Source organism: Elephas maximus, chromosome 19, assembly GCF_024166365.1.
Source record: "Elephas maximus indicus isolate mEleMax1 chromosome 19, mEleMax1 primary haplotype, whole genome shotgun sequence".
NCBI lineage: Eukaryota > Metazoa > Chordata > Mammalia > Proboscidea > Elephantidae > Elephas > Elephas maximus.
The window spans coordinates 16909945-16927719 of NC_064837.1; the positions used below are offsets into that span (position 1 = coordinate 16909945).

General features: G+C 38.4%; 1 protein-coding gene across 1 annotated transcript in view; it reads left to right on the forward strand.

The window, feature by feature from the left end:
* Window positions 1-17775, forward strand: part of UBE2G1 (ubiquitin conjugating enzyme E2 G1) — a 122170-nt gene that overhangs the window by 71041 nt on the left and 33354 nt on the right. The window contains exons 2-3 of the mRNA XM_049861546.1: window positions 9057-9159; window positions 17251-17348. Coding sequence (XP_049717503.1) covers window positions 9057-9159; window positions 17251-17348 — 201 coding nt within the window. The remainder of the gene's footprint in view (window positions 1-9056; window positions 9160-17250; window positions 17349-17775) is intronic.

The following is a 17775-nucleotide window of genomic DNA, read 5'->3' on the forward strand; positions in this document are numbered from 1 at the left end:
AACACTGAGTTCCTGATATGGCACCATTCCTCGAGGTGATCAGCCAGCAACCTGGTGGCAGGTTGATTATATTGGACTGCTTCCATCATGGAAAGGACAGCGGTCTGTTCTTACTGGAATAGACACATACTCTGCATATGGATTTGCCTTTCTGTGTACAGTGCTCCTTCTAAAACTGCCATCCCTGGACTTAGAGATTGCCTTTTCCACTGTCATGGCATCCCACACAGTATTGCCTCAGATCAAGGGACTCACTTCACAGCAAATGAAGTGTGGCAGTGGGCCCGTGCTCATGGAATTCACTGGTCTTAACATGTTCTGCCATCATCCTGAAGCAAGTGGCTTGATAGAATGATGGAATGGCCTTCTAAAGATACAATTATGGCACCAGCTAGTTGTCAGCACCTTGCATGGTTGGGGCAGTGTTCTGCAGGAGGCTGTATATGCTCTAAACCAGCATCCAGTATATGATGCTTTTTCTCCCATAGCCAAGATTCATGGGTCCAGGAATCAAGGGGTGGAAATGGGAGTGGCACCACTCACTGTTACCCTTGCAAAATTTTTGCTTCCTGTTCCTGTGACTCTATGCTCTGCGGATCTAGAGGTCTTAGTTCCAAACAGAAGAATGTTCCCACCTGGAGGCACATCACTGATTCCACTGAACTGGAAATTAAGAATGCCACCTGGCCACTTTGGGCTCCTTATGCCTTGGATCAACAGGCAAAGAAGGGAGTTACCATATTGGCTGGTGTGATTTATCCTGATTACCAAGAGGAATTCTGATTGATATTACAGTAATGCAGGAGACCCTTAGGACATTTCTTAATACTACCATGCTCTGTGATTAAAGTCAAAGGAAAACTACAGCAACCTAATTCTGACATGACTACTGATGGCCCAGACCCTTCAGGAATGAGGGTTTGGGTCACCTCACCAGGCAAAGAAGCACGACCAGCTTAGGTGCTTGCTGAGGGCAAAGGAAATAACGAAATACGTGATGGAAAATGGTAGTTCTAAATATCAGTTAGAACCACATGGCCAATTGCAGAATTGAGGACTGTAATTGTTACGAGTATTTCTTCTTTGTACATGTGCATCAAATATTTTTGTTTTCTTCAGGTATAAAATACGTGAACGGGGCTAGTGCATTTTTAGTTGTACACGTGTTGGTTGTTTTACATTAGGCACAAGTATGACTTTATAATTGTCTTTATTCAGTGACTGTGTATGGTTAAAGGAGATGTGTACAGGTGCCAGGTTGACAAGGGGTGGACTGTCATGGTTAAGGTTGTGTGTCAACTTGGTTGGACTATGATTCTCAGTGCTTTGGCAGTTAAGATGTAGTTTGGTGGTCATATAATATGTAATCACTCTGATGATGAGACCTGATGTAATAAGATGGGTGTCTGCTGTGAATAACCAATCAGTGGAAAAGACTTTTTCTAGGGAGCATGACGTGCATCTAATATAGGTGGACTTTGTGATGAGGCTTGCTGGATCCTGCAGCTGGCTTCCTTTCATCAGATCTCTGGTTTTTGGGACTTGAGTTAGTAGCTTGCCTGCCAGTCCTGGAATTGGTCAGCTTCTGCACTCTGAATGTTGGGTTCACCAACCCCTATGTGAGTCAGGAGAAACCTCCAGCTTGACCCATGGATTTGGGACTTTCGAGTCTCTACAACTATGTGAGCCATTTCCTTGATATATGTCTTTTTTTTTTTTTTTTTTTTAAACTATCTCCCTATATATAGACTCGTCACTGGTTTTGCTTCTCTGGAGAACCCAGTCTAAAACATAGGTCATCGTGGCTAGGCCATGATTCTCTCAGTGGTTTGGCAGACATTATGTAATCATCTTCCATTTCGTGATCTAATGTGAAGCAGCCAAGGAAATTTGAGCAACCAGTTATTTGAAAGGGGAGTTTCCTTGAGGGTGGCATCCAGTATATATGCATGTTCTGGCATTGCTAGCCCTCTTTCCTGCATCCTCTGACTTCTGACCTCAGCTAGCAGCCTGCCATCGGACCTGCTGATTTTGGGTTCATGAACCCCTGCAACCACATGAGTCAGGAGATGCCTCCAGCCTGAGGTCCAACCTGCGGATCTGGGACTTGCCAGGCCCTACAACTGGATGAGCCATTTCCGTGAAATCAGTTCATCTTCCCTTTCTCTCTGTCTTTTTCTCTCTCTCTATATATGCTTCACTGGTTTTGTTCCTCTAGAGAACCCAGCGTAAGACAGCATACATACTGAAAAGTGTATACATGTAATGTACTGCTTGTCATTACAAGTACCCCAGAATTCTCTCATAGCTCCTTTTAGATATTACCCCCACTTTCTTTCCAAATAAAAAGAAAAATATTGTTGTCTCGATTTCTAACACTGTTGATCAGTTTTGTCTGCTTTTTCAAACTTTAAAATTTTATATTTTAGCACTCATGATTTTTGTGGGAAAGGTAGATCTTTCTAGCTCTTTCCAACTCTGATTGTCTCTCCAGGTATCATTCAGAAAACATGTTTATGTTTGTCTCTGTCAAGGCATCTATCAAATACCTTAGGCGTATGAATAGAAACTCAGGTATAAATATACTTATCGGAATTAATATTTGTCTTTAGCAGGCTAGGTTTGTGTGTTTGTTAGCCATTTCCATTTTTTCCCCCTTATTGCTTATTTGTACTTTTTCCATGTTTCCTTTTTCTTTTGATTTGCAGCAGCTCTGTTTGTACTAGGGATATTAGACTTTCGCCTTTTATATTGTGGATATTGTCTTAGTCTTATCGTTTGTATTTTAACTTTATTGCTGTATGGCATTTAAAATATTTTTTGTGGTGTAATGTGACTGTTGGGTTTTGTGTCGTGCTAATTAGGAAGATTGCCACCACCCATGATTAGATTAATAAATTTTTCTGTATTTTAAGTATGTTTTATTACTTATACAGTATCTGCAGTCCGTCTGGATTTGAATGTAGTGTGAGGTGTCACCATCAACATTTAAAAACCCCGCTTGAATTTCATCTACTTGTGGCTACTACACTTTTCCCTTCACTGTCAAACTTGTAGCAAAAGTTTCCACTTGTTTTTTGTACTTCATCTTCCTTTAACTCAGTGTTGCCTGCATGGCCTGAGCCTTACCATTACACTGAAACTACTGATGCCTAGAGCAGACTTGGCCTTCTTATTACCGAACCCAGTGGGCTGCATTTACTATCTATTACCAGTTGCCATTGGGTCAACTCCAATTCATGTCTGCCCCCATGTGTGTCAGAGTAGAACTGTGTTCCAGAGGGTTTTTAATGGCCGATATTTGGGAAAAAGATGGCCAGGGACTTTCTTAGGAGGTGCCTGTATGTAGACTTGAACTTTGACCTTTCAGTTAGGAGCCAGACACATTAACCATTTGTATCACACAGGGCCTCCAGACTGAACGTACACCCTCTCTTGAGAAGTATGTAGCATTGTGGCACAGTAGTTAAGAGCTCAGGCTGCTGACCAAAAGGTGGGCAGTTCAGATCCACCAGTGACTCCTTGGAAACCCTACGGGGCGTTCTGCTGTGTCCTAGAGAGTCACTATGAGTTGGAATCAACATGTCTGTAACGGGTCTCTGTAACGTTGGCTACTTTCTCCTTGAAATGTATCTCATTTGGCTTGTTTAATATAACTTTTTTTCTGGTTTTCTTATTTCTCTAGTTTCTCTTACTCAGTTGCCTTTGCATTCTTTTCTTTTATATCCCCAACATGTTGGTATTCTCTAGGCTTTATTCAGGTAGATCTTCTACAATGTACATTTATACTCATCCTTGGGTCAACAGTCTTATCAACAGTATTCTGAAGACTATCTTGAGTCTATATTTCTTTTCCGCTGCCCAAATTTCTTTTTAAAACAATATATTTATGCCCATAGGCATTTGAAACTAAACCCATCACCGTTTCTTCTCCTCGCCCCTCAATCTGTACCTTCTGCCTTGTTTCTTGTTTCGGTGAATGAACAGACATTAATTGACATTCACATAACATAGTCACTCATTTTAAAGTACAACTCACAACGTTGTGCAACCACCAGCTCTGTCCAGTTTCAAAACTTTTTCATCACCCCATAAAAACACACCACATTTCCCCCTTCCCCATCCCCAGTAACCTCTAATCTGTTTTCTGTCTATATGGATCTCCCTATTCTAAATGTATCAAAGGAATCATAACAATATATAACCTTTTGTGTCTGGCTTCTTTCAGTTAACATCATGTTTTGGAGAGTCATCCCAGTTACAGAATGTATCGGTACTTCATTCCTTATTTGTAGCTGAATAATATTCCACTGTATGTATATACCACAGGTTATCCGCTTATCCACTGATCGACATTTGGGTTATTTCTACCTTTTGACTAGTTTGAATTATGGTGCCATAAAACATTTGTGTACAAGCTCCTGTGTGGACATGTTTTCTGTTTTCTCGGATATATATCTAGGAATCGAATTGCTGGATCATCTGGTAATTGTGTTGAACTTTTTGAGGAATTGTGCATCTTTTTTTTGTTCTTGAGAATATACACAGCAAAGCAGAGTGCACCATCTTTGACCTATTACTTTAACCAGCATATTATGAAGTTCAGTTCAGTTGACTGATTTTATTTCCTAAATATCCTGTTTTATACTTTCCAGTGTTACTGTAATAGCTTCCCTTCCATTTTTGGTTTCTTTGTCCTCAATATGACCTTAATTTTATGTCACCCCCCACACGCTGCAAAGTTGGTTTTTAAAAATATAAATCTCATGAAGTCATCCCATAGTTTCAAAAACCAAAAACAAAACCCTTCAAAGGCTTATCATTGCCCTCTGTGTAAAGTTCAAACCTACATGGCTTCTTCTAAAGACCCTTTGCTGTGCAGCATCCAATAGTGTTTTGTTTCAACTACCCCTCCCTTGCTTTTTTATCAGTCATGTACTGATCTTCATATTTCAAGTTTTTGTACATGCTGCTCTATGTGAACCTTGCACCTCCTCCCACCCAAATCCTTTGTCGTATTTCAGATGTTTCGTTTTATTTTGGAAGTCTTTTCTGACTCTTCAAGGTTGTGTTACGTACGCTTCTATGGTGTTCCTCCATTTATTACACATTGTAATTACCTGATACTTTTCTGGGGATTAGGAGCTGATGATAGTTGAGTGCCAGATGATATAGTGAGACTAAAAGTAAAATTGATAGAAGTTCAACAGAAGTCAAAATAAGATTATTATTTGGTAAATTATTAGGGAAGGCCTCATGGAGGAGGGAGGATGGTGCTTGAACTGGACCTTGAAGGAAACATTTATGGAGCAGGAAGGCATGGTAATGGCCTACCTAATACAGGTATATTAAATCTGTGAGGATCTATGCTAGGGGCAAAAGCTTTTAGAAAAGTGAGATGCTGGACATTCTTCAACATTGCAGTTGCATTACTTATGTGAAACAAGTAGTAGACACAATCATGCCTGTAGGAGAAAAACATGGAGAGTATGCAAAAGATTTCGAGAATTTATGATGTATTGACAAAAATGAAAAAGCAATAATATACTTTGTGGGAAGCATAAGGGCACTTAGAAAGTGTAATTTTGACCATATATGCTAATTTCAGAACCTACCCACTTACATTTATGCAACGCCACTGGACTTGCATAACTCTACTGGATGGAAAATGCAACTAGGTAATTTCTGGGTACGTTACAGAATTTCACACAAGACTCTTATTTACAGTGTTGGAGAAAGTGGTCTGTGCAATAGTGTTCATCTAAAAAGTTGGAAATGAGTTAATGCAGTGTAGAAAATAATTGTCCATCCTTCAATTGACAGTAAAAATCTGGCTAGTTTCTCATTCAGCTCTTTTCCAGTGCCCAGTATATCTGAAATACATGCGTGCATAAATGCATAAGATTAAAGTGTAATTCCTATTTTAATGTCTGCATTTTCGATAACTTATTTTTTTATGATTTAGAATAGCTGTTTAAAAGTAAAAATGCATTTCTTATGTTTTGTTGTATCTGCCTTCTTTCACTTAGCAAGTTTAAAACAAGTTACTGATTTAAAACAAGTTATTTATAGCAGTTTACTTTGTGTATTAGGCAAAAATCTTAGATGGCTAAAAAGCATTTGTTCTCAGATTTTGAGAAAAGCCATTCGTGTTTAAATAAGCTTTCACTTTTGGCAATCTCCACGTTGCACAGGCATGTTTTAGCATTAAGTCCCAGTTGTTGAAATAACACAACCCCGATTCCTCAAAGAATTAATATCTTCTCAGTTACCAGTCTTTCATAGCTGTCTGAGTTACATTACACTTACTTTCGTCATTAGATTAAGCTCCTTCAAAATGGTGGCAGGAATTGTATGAGAATTACAGACCTGTTCAGACATGCGGAAAGTCCTTTCTGAACCGCTCTCCCCACTTGTATGTGCTTTATCTCCATTTCCCATTTCGAGCCAGTCAGCACTTAGCTCTCCTGGTACGTAAATTAAATAATATTTTTTTGTTGATGATGGATATTTATGTTTCACTATCATGATTGTGGTGGTGGTTTCATAAAAGTATACGTATGTTAATACTTACCAAATTATATATTTAAATATATGCAGTTCACCTCCAGTTCTGCATCTGTTTGCTGCAACATCTCAAATGATATTCTATCAATTCCTGTAGCTTTATTTTTTGCCACTGCCTTCAGTACAGCTTTGACTTCTTCTTTCACTGCCATTGGTTCTTGATCACATGCTACCTCCTAAAATGGTTGAACATTGACCAGTTCTTTTTGGTACAGTGACTCGGTATATTCCTTCCATCTTCTTTTAATGGTTCCTGTGTCATTCAACAAATAGATACAGCACTGAAGGTGCTCACTTGTTCATGCCAAGAAATTTGGAAGATAGCTACTTGACCAGCTGACTGGAAGAGACCCGTATTTGTGCCCATTTCAAAGAAAGGTGATTTAACAGAATGCAGAAATTATCAAACGGTATTAATATCACACACGAGTAGCATTTTGCTGAAGATAATTCAAAAGTGATTGCAGCCGTACATCGACAGAGAACTGCCAGAAATGCAAGCTGGATTCAGAAGAGGATGTAGAACCAGGGATATTATTGATGATGTCAGATGGATCTTGGCTGAAAGCAGAGAATACCAGAAAGATGTTTACCTGTGTTTTATTGACTGTGCAAAGGTATTTGACTGTGTGGATCATAACAAATTTATGGATAACATTGCGAAGAATGAGAATTCCAGAACACTTGATTTGTGCTCATGTGGAATCTGTACATAGACCAAGAGGCCGTTGTTCAAACAGAACGAGGACATACTGCATGATTTAAAGTCAGAAAAGGTATGTGTCAGGGTTGTATCCTTTCACCACACTTACTGATCCATATGCTGAGCAAATAATCCAAGAAGCTGGACTGTATGAAGAAGAACGTGACAATCAGGATTGGTGGAAGACTCATTAATAAATAACCTGCGATATGCAGATGACACAACCTTGCTTGCTGAAAGTGAAGAGAATTTAAAGCACTTAATGATGAAGATCAAAGACCACAACCTTCAGTATGTATTACGTCTCAACATGAAGAAAACAAAAATCCTCACAACGGGACCAATAAGCAACATCATAATAATGGGAGAAAAGATTGAAGTTGTTAGAGAATTTCATTTTACTTGGATCCACAATCAACACCCATGGAAGCAGCAGTCAAGAAATCAAATGATGTATTGCATTGGGCAGATCGGCTGCAAAAGACCTCTTTAAAGTGTTGAAAAGCAAAGATGTCACTTTGAGGACTAAGGTGCGCCTGACCCAAGCTTTGATATTTTCAGTCACTTTATGTGCATGTGAAAGCCGGACAAGAAATAAGAAAGACCAAAGAAGAATTGAGTCCTTTGAATTGTGGTATTGGCAAAGAATAATGAATATGCCATGGACTGCCAAAAGAACTAACGAGTCTGTCTCAGAAGAAGTACAGCCAGAGTGCTCCTTGGAAGTGACGATGGCGAGATTTCATTTCACGTACTTTGGACATTTGGGAGGGACCATTCCCTGAAGAAGGGCATCATGCTCAGTAAGATAGAGGGTCAGTGAGAAAGTAGAAGACCCTCAACGAGATGGATTGACACAGTGACTGCAACAATGGGTTCAAACATAGCAACATTTGTGAGGTTGGTGTAGGACCCGGCAGTGTTACGTTCTGTTGTACATGGGGTCACTGTGAGTCCGAAAGGACTCAAGGGCACTTTGGCCTTTGTCTCCCCACTTCATTACCACTGGTCTCTTGCCCCTGGTCTTGTCCCCCATCACCATCTTTCTCCATCCATGCCAGTGCACTCCCTCTAGAAGAGAAGAACCTCATGATGCCACTGCCACTCCTGTAGGCACCAACTGTCATTATTAAGCAACTCTTCTGTGTTGGAATCCGTGGCTGGCAGAGGAGTCAGCACACACAGGCAGGACAGAAGGGGCTGTCTGTGTTCTCTCTGAGCTCAGAGTCTAACGGGCCACACGTGAACACCAACTGTAGAAATGCGTCATCAGGATTATGGAGGGTGCTTCAAAAATAGCTAATACATGTGAATATTAGTATAAATGAAGGTTGGATAAGCTCAGCAAATTCCAGTGAAAAGGTATTAGGCACTCTGTCAGTGTTTCTTAAGGTGTGCTCTAAAGACTGCCGCTTAAGAATGACCGGAAGTACTGGTTTGATATCTGGCTCCCTCTTGACACCTCTGAATCGGTATCTCTGGGGCATGCATTTTTACAAGCTCCCTTAGAGGGCCACTAGAGGGCTACGTAGAAGGGTCAGAACCTGGCTGGAAACCAGGGCAGAAGGGAGAGGGGCTGTTGAAATGGATCTTCTGGATAGTTTAACTGTGACTTCCTTGTGTTACGGAAATTTCAATGTTTTGGCCATTAGGTAGCATTTTCTTTGCAAGGTATATCCATTTGATGGTTTAGAATTTATAACATTTTTGCTCGTGTTCTGTAATTTATCTGTTGGGTGACAGTTACATGCTTAAAAGTTTTGATCAAATTTTTCTTTTTCTACAGAACTCAACAAAAATCCAGTGGAAGGCTTTTCAGCAGGTTTAATAGATGACAATGATCTTTATCGATGGGAAGTCCTTATTATTGGTCCTCCAGATACACTTTAGTAAGTATGATGGAATTGGTATCGTCAAAGTACAGCTCTTTTAATTTATTGAAATATGAACTATTTTGACAAACTGAAATGTAATTATTTTTTATGGAACAGGTGAAGTGGCTGTGTTCAGTACCATTTGCACTAAATTTGAATATGTCTAGGGTTTTTGTGTTCTGCTTTAAGCTCTAATGTCTAAAACCTGTTATTTTCCTAAATATATAATAGTTTAAGAAATTCAGATAGTCTCAATACCTGGAAAAAATTTATGAGAGAAAAGCTGTCTTAAGGTGAGATTATATATAAATAATTTTTTTTAACTTGTATATCCCAGAAATTAGGAGGTAAGTTTTAACTAACAGGCCGATAGAAAAGAAAATCTCTGTATTGAAACTTCTCTCCTTCTTCCTCCCTTCCCTTGAGCCTGCTGTGCATTGACCCCCAAAAGGAACACTTGGCATTTTAAGGAGGCAAGGCTTTACCATTCTTAGCATTTCATCAGTTTAATTCGAGTGTAGCATTGCATATTCCAGAGAGACTTTCATACAGAACATATTGTACACATGTGTCTTCAGAAGACTGGAGAGAACTTGTGAGCTCATCTCTTTTAGTGGTTCTCTAATTGGACTCCCACAGAATACTGGTCAGAACCAGGGTATTTTGACCCAACAATGAACTAATGTTAGCTTTTCCCAGTTTGTAAAGTGATTTTTAGGGTGTAAAATAATCCTTTAACCGACTACAAGCTGTTAAATCAATAAGTATTAAAGATAGACAACAGATGTAGTGTTATTAAAGAACAATAGAAAAGAGAGATGGAATTTCTTAAATAATTCATGTAATATATTTTTAGATTCCAAGACCGCAATCTTATTTTCTGCTCAGATTGTTTGCAGACCGCTTACATTTACTAGTATGTGATGCTTTTTCAGAAGCATCGTGAATTCCTGCTGTTAGTGACCAGTGGAAGTTCAGAACTAGTAATGTAGTCCATACTTTTTATAGGAATTGAGCAAGTATTGGGGAAAAAGAGATGAAGTAATTTTCTCAAAAGCCATAGAACTGAGTGATAGCAGGGAAGGATCTAGATCTCAGTTTGTGTCTTGGGTACTACCTCTCTCAAGCCTGGTCTTTGATAATACTAAGCAGGCAAGGATTTGGAGGCATCAAACATTTTTTTATGATTTTAGGTTTTCTAAGATGTTAGCTGTGCCTCCCCCCTCCCCCCTGCCCCGAACCCAGCCTGCGAGCGCGGTGGGGAAGAGGCTGTCCTGATGGGATGAGTGTATCCTGAGTGTTCCTGAACCTGAGTTGTAGCTCTTACTTCCCTAATAAACTCCGTAATCATGAGTATGATCTGAGTTCTGTGTGGCCATTGCAGCGAATTATCAAACCCAGTAGAGAATGCTGTGGGGGGGATGGTTGGTGTCAGAACTTGTAAAGATGGCAGAGAGAGGAAGCTTGTCTGGTCTCTGCCTCATGGGAGTTAGCCTTGTACTGTTGATCTTGGTTCTCTTTCCCCTTTATGGGGCTGGAGGAGGTCAGACACTGCCCCTCAAGCTGTTTCTACAACACTACTCATTCATTTAGTTCTCAGTTGTTTTTTGAGTACTCTTAGCTAGATGCTGGGAACAAGACCTTGAATTACCTAGTCACTGCTCCCCAAAACTTGTACTGCATAGTCATTTAGAAAACTGGTAACATGCATGATGGGGTGCTATGGGAACTCATTGGAGTGTGGCAGGTTTTGAATGTGTTAGGAAATTTTTCCTAGGGGAAGGGATGTCTTAAGTGGGAGCTGAAGAGTTAGTAACTACTGCTATCATTTTGAATGCTTTTAGCTACAAATAACAGAAATCTGCCTTTAACTGGTTTAGAAAATAAAGAAATTTGTTGTCTTTAGACTGGTAGCAAAATGGTTGCAGCAGTTTTGAGCATTTGAGAACATCATCCAAAGGAAGAAGAGAAGGTAGTCTCTTGTGTTTTATGTTCCTTAGGGGCTGCAGAAACCTTTTTTTTCCTGGAAGCTCTCCAGCCTCTTGTCTCGTTTGTCAGAATCTAGTCATTCCTCATCCAGTAACTGGCAAGATGAATGAGATCACTACAGTTGGCTTAGATTAATTATTTTGGGGTGGAACAGATTTTGAGCTATCAATCACAATACCTATAGCTGGAGTAAGAGAGAACTAGACAGATAATTCTGGCAGTAGCAGTGAGAGGTGAGGGGAAGTGGAAAGAAAGGTGGGATTAAAAGGAGAACTGTGTATACACAGGAACCCTGGTGGTGCAGTGGTTAAGAGCTACAGCGAGCTGTGGCTTCTAACCAAAAGGTCGGCAGTTTGAATCCACCAGCCACTCCTTAGAAACCCTGTGGGGCAGTTTTGCTCTGTCCTATGGTGTCACTATGAGTTGGAATCAACTCAGTGGCAACAGGTTATGTACACACAGGGCCTCGAAAATAAGAGATGAAGCAAAGGGTATGGCAGTTAAGTGAAGTAAGTACAAAGAATTTCAAGAAATGAGGTTGGATAGGAAATTGGGGTCTAGGCGATGAAGTTTATTTTAAATATTATTTAAGAGTTTGGATTTATTCCATATCCTGAGGACAGGGTGCAGCCATCGAGAAATTTTAAATCAGCAGTTCATAGATTTTATGTTTTAGAGTATGCATCAAATTATTAAGTATCAGGAGTGTGAAATTTTATTTTGCTTGTTTAGTTTACTTGTTTATTTCTGCAAGAAATGTATGTTTTTAATGCTAGTTATTTCAAAATAAATCTTTCCTCTATAGTATAAAAAATGGAGTTGGGGGCTGGCCACGGCCTACTGGAGGTAGGGAGATCAGCAGCCTTTGCTCAGGGAATAGAGAGAGCATACGTCTAGGGCAGGACCCTGAGAAACACCATTGTTTAAGAAAGAGCAGAGGAAAGTAGTCAGAAATGCCCATGAACAATGTGGAGAGGAAAGGTTTTATAGAGGTAAGTCTTTTAAAATGCTACCAAGGATCAAGAATGCTTAAAAAGTGTTGATTTAATAAAAGTTAGTGGTGTTCTTGTAATTTCTGCCAAGTGAAGAAAGTAGAGGCCATCCTGCAGTTGTTTGAAGAGTGCTATTGGGAGTGACTGAGGTTTAAATGGAGCCGTGGTGGTGCAGTGGTTAAAGTGCTCTGCTGCCACCCTAAAGGTCAGCGGGTTTAAACTCACCAGCTGAATAACTGCACGTGAAAGGAAGCCAGGCTGGCAGTGGGGTCGGAGGAGGAGGTACAGATTGAAAGTAAATTAAGATGGGTTAGATAGTACCTCAACCTAAGTGATTAATTTACCACTTGATGATTACATCATTTATATGACAAGAGATATTAGTGTACTAGAATTCTGTAAGAGCTGGTGTGATATTTCATTTACTCACTAGAGGGCACTCCATACTCTTCACAACCCATGTCATCAATAACTGGTACATTCAGGTGTCACTTTCAGATTCATCAGTGCCGTGAGCGTTAATTTAATCATTTCCTTATCTCCAGACAGTGTTAAATCTCTATTAGTGTCCTTTCCATTAATGAATCTCTCTAGTGCTGTTGAGAATAGATTCTGGAGGCTGTCTTTCTGTGAAGTATGCATTCTGAAACTGCTGTGATACACCCATTTTCAAACTACTTTTTATCAAGCAGTGTGGATAGCCATTGATATCCACAGAAATAAAATTTAATAAAGGAGTAGCAGTAGGTCTTTAAGAAAGTTTAGGAAACCTGGATATCACTGTATAATTATAAATTTTGTTAGTGAATAGTGAATATACACTTGAAAAAAAAATCTCTTATTCCCCCTTTATTACTGAAGGCTAGTTTATTTTGTTTCTTACCTCTGGCAATAGTGTGAAAGTTATACAGAATCTTAAGGTTATATGTGTGTGTTTTGCAATGTCTTCTTACCTGTGTAGATATAGAAAATGAAGAGTTGTCCAAACTCTCTCATAAACATCTTTTGGAGTTACAAAATTCTTTTATAGTTCTGTTTATTAGAGCCACAAGTCCTATCATCTGTAAGGAACCTAGTGCTTCAATTGCTTACAAATGGGGTGATCAGTGGCAATACCATGTCATTTATAACGTAGTGCTTAAGAATATGGGTTTTGGGGACTGCCTTTGTTTAGCTCTCCAACTCTACTATGTTTATTACTGTATGACTGAACAAATACTTAAACTTGGTCTTAGCAGTTTAATTTCTATGGTAAAAATCCTATGCCTAGGAAATATTCAACGTTCTATTGCTTATAATCTCAGAAAAATTGGAAGGAATCAAATATCTTAGAGAATGAATCAGTTATAGAATGTGGCAGGTAAAATGAACAAGAAACACATACCAACAGGGATATATAGAAAGTACACACACATATATATATACACACACATAAAGTACAGAGCTAGCAAAGTTTCAGAAGACAGCATTCAGTATACTGTTTAAATAAATAAGCATGGCATAATGGTAGAATCTGACAAAGTAGAAAAATGGGATCTGATCCCTCTAAGATTTTTGTAATTTAAAACAAAAACAATAAGGGAGATCTCAGGGGAGAGACTTGAGCTAGACCTAGGTTTCCCAGTCTTTTCAGATATATAACTCTGGGTTGCATACCTCTTTTTAACATCGTGCCAGTAATTGTACTATAAGTATCTGTTGATTAAGAAGATATATAATAGAAGAAATGGTATTTTGAATTTATTGATACTTTTTAATAAACTTTCACTTTGCTCATCACAATAGCATCTTTGTGTATGAAAAAAATACTGAATATGACATGTAAATATGTAATCTGTGTTTTTTTTGTGCCCTCTGTGTTTTGGGGTTTCTCTTTGCTAACTTGGCTGTTCATTGGTAGTTTGTACCCACAAGTTGGGCCCCACTGAGCTAGGCATTAAAAAAAAAAAAACAAAACAGGTAGGATTTCTACAGGTAAAACAGAAAGTGAGGGGTCCACAGATAGGAGAAAAGTTATAAGGAATAGCATGGTTGGTTCATAGTGAATGAGGGCATTTCAGGTAGAGTGAAAATTGTGTGCTTTAAGGCAACCCTATTAATTAAATTTGATTGACATTTTAAAGATTGAAAACAGTGTAAGGGAATAAGACATTTTTCATGATGGGGATTCCAGTTACCTAATAGGAAACTTTTGAATGGCTTTAATTAATTAAAATTAAAAAGATTTAGGAGAGCTAACTTAATATTATCAAGAATAGCCTTACCAGTAGAATAAAGTGTATGGGCTTTGTGGCAGCTGTTCCAGTGCCCTTTTGTATAGATCTTTGCTGTGTTCTGAATTTCTAGCTTTCTTTCAAACTTTTTTTTTTTTTTTTACCACAGCCATAATAAAAAAAATTTTACTTCATGACCCACTGCATTCATCATATCTTTATGTAGATTAATGGGTAGAAATACATCTGCAGATTATATAACTGAAACAAACTACTCCCATGTTTTCTATTCTATTTTTGTGTTTAAAGAAAAAAACAAAAAACAGAAACTTGGCTAGTGACTTACTAAGTACATTCTGCAGGCTCCCTTTGAAAAACCAGTCCATATAATTAATATGTCCTAAGACCAATTTTGGCTCTAACTTACACAGTTGGGTTACCCGTTGAAGAGTTACAGATTTACCAGTATAATGCCCTTCTCACAATAGCTATTTCAGGCTCCATTTCCCTTAAGCCTCCTTGTTTTTTCCCCTTCAGTAGATAAGCTCATAAATTACGAAAATTAAGGGTATAAGACAGGCATATACTTTGTTTTTTTCTTTCTACTTCTAGATATCTGTACTACATTCAGTCTGTTTTTCTTGCTGTGTGAAAGGAAATGATGTTCTTTCTTTTGTTGTGGTCAGGCGTTCTTGTTGGGTGCCATTGAGTAGATTCTGACTCAGAGTGAACCCATGTGATTAGAGTAGAACTGCCCCACAGGGTTTCCTAGATTGTAATCTTTATGGATCAGATCACCAGGTCTTTCTCCCTTGGAGTTGCTGCGTGGATAACCACCAATTTTTCAGTTAGCTGCCTAGCACTTAAAAATGCTGCCACCAGGGCTTCTATTTCTTCCCATTTCTATCTGATTTCTCAGTTAATCTTTTTCTAATATCTCTAATCTTTCTGCCAGCACCCTCCCATCTCTTTGAAGACAGATTATTTTTTTTCCTCTTTTAAAGCGTGTGTATTATTTTTCCACATTTAGTTACCATCTTCTTTAACTTCAAGCATATTGTTCTACGTTTTATGCTTTACTTTGTCACCCTATTCTTTCTTTAATCCTTTACTATCTTTTTCCTATTGCTTCTATCAAATTTGTGTTATCAAGGCCACCAACTTTTTACATTGCAAGTCCAGTGCCTTTCCTAAGTATTCAGAAGTATTTGGTATTGTTGATCTACCTGTGTTTTTCTTCTAAATTTCCCCACTACAATCTTGCTTTTACAATTAGAAAAGGAAATAACAAGTAATGTTTACTTGTTAAACATTCAAACTATATTAAAATGTACAAAGCAGAAAGTGTGAAAGAGCCCATCATTCTACCCTCCAGATTAAACCATCATTATGTATTAGTGTCATGCCTCTAGGTATTTTTCTTTTTGTATACAAACATACCCTCAGTTTTTCTTCTTAAAGACAAATAGGCTTGTTTTATGGATACTTTTTTCATTTAGCAATAGATTGCTCATATCATTCCATGATAGTACTTATTACTGATATTTTTCTTGGTACTTCTGCCTGCCTGCCTGTAGAATGTAAGCTCCACGAAACCAGTAATCTGTTAACTTTCGCTCACTGCCGAGTCCTGTTACGTGGAATAGTGTTTTAGCACATACTAGGATTATACTCAATGTATCTGTCCAGTGAATTAACTTGAATTTTTTTTTTTTTTTAACCCAAAGATGAGCTACCATTTAAATTCCATTTCTCACTGATCTGAAATAAACCATGATCATATACTCTGCACTCATGGAGCCTACAATGAACAATAAAGAATCTGCTGTGAGAATTGGGATTGTAATAAAGAAATTAAAAGAGGTCTGTGTGTTAGGGGGGACCTAGTGGTTAGTTTAGATTGGGTGTTCAAGTACAATCTTTCAGAAGACGAGGAAAAGGATGTTTCAAACAGGAAATGGCTAGTACCAGGCTGCAAGACAGGAACATAGTCACTTTTGCCCCTTCCAGCTGACTTGCTCTCTTTGGCTTTAGTTATCAGTGTATATAATACATTGTATTGTTCTTTTGATAGTTACAAGCACAGTCTCTAATTAGATGACAGTGTTCTGGAAATGCACTGTCCCATGCAGTAGTCACTAGCCACATGTGGATATTAAAATTATATAAAAAGGCAGTTTGTCAGTTGCAGTAGCCATATTATATCCAGTGGCCAGTGGCTACTGTATAAAAAAAAAAAAAAAAAAAATAGGACAGTGCAAATATAGAACATTTTCAACATTGCAGAAAATTGTTTGGACAGCACTGCTTTGGAGAGTCACTAGAATGTAAACACCTAAAGTTCAGAGAATATATTTTTTTGACTGCTGTACTTCTAGAGCTTGACACATAAGTGCTGAATAAATATTTGTTAAATGATGAAATGGGTAAATACATGGATGAATGGACAGTCAGCACATCTTATCCCAGATGACGGACAACAAAATGTGCATAAGGTAAGAAAGCTTGGTATGTTTGAGGAGCTATAAGAAGACTGGCTGCAATAGAGAGTACAGTGGTAGTTTGAGAACAACATGGAAAAATGGATAGTCTGAGCCTTAGGGCAATGTTAAGCCCTGTGAATTTTGTTCCCAGTACAATGGGAAATGATGGAAAGGCTTGTGGCCTGGCAGTAATGTGATCTGATCTGAATGTCTTTTTAGAAACACCTTCATCTTAGCACCTTTCCTGAGAGTTGAGTAAGGGGAGTTTAACAGGTATGACAGCTTATTAAACGGGGTTTTGGAGTAACTGCTTGGAATCCAGGCTGTTCACGTACTTCATTTTTAGTGTTAGCTCTGCCACTCTTGTTTTAATAATTGTCTACCTATAAGCAGGAATTTACAGATGAGAACTTGTTTTTGTTTTTCCAGTGAAGGTGGTGTTTTTAAGGCTCATCTCACTTTCCCAAAAGATTATCCCCTTCGGCCTCCAAAAATGAAATTCATTACAGAAATCTGGCATCCAAATGGTAAGTTTATCTAGTTTTCCTTTTATATCTGCAAATGTGATGGCCTGTCACTAAAGTTTTCAAGGTAAGAAAATACTGTTCTCGATGAAATCGCGTTGGAATTCTTATTCTAAGTTCATTGTGCATGTGACATTATACTAACCCAGAAAACCCAGTGTCTTTAAAAGAGATGTAGTAATAGAAATCAATATGGACAAGTATGTTTTTTTATTTACTTAGTTTTCAACTCTTTTTGGGACTCATGATGTTCTAAAATGGAGGCAGAATTGCTGGGTGACACTCAGCATTAATGGAACTCCTATAACTGAGGAGGTAATTTCCAAGGTATCAGGTGCCTCATTGGCCATTACAAAGAACATAACCAAGATCAAACCCAAAGAGCATAGAAGGCATTAAACCTTGACTTTTTTTATGTGTATTTCTTCTT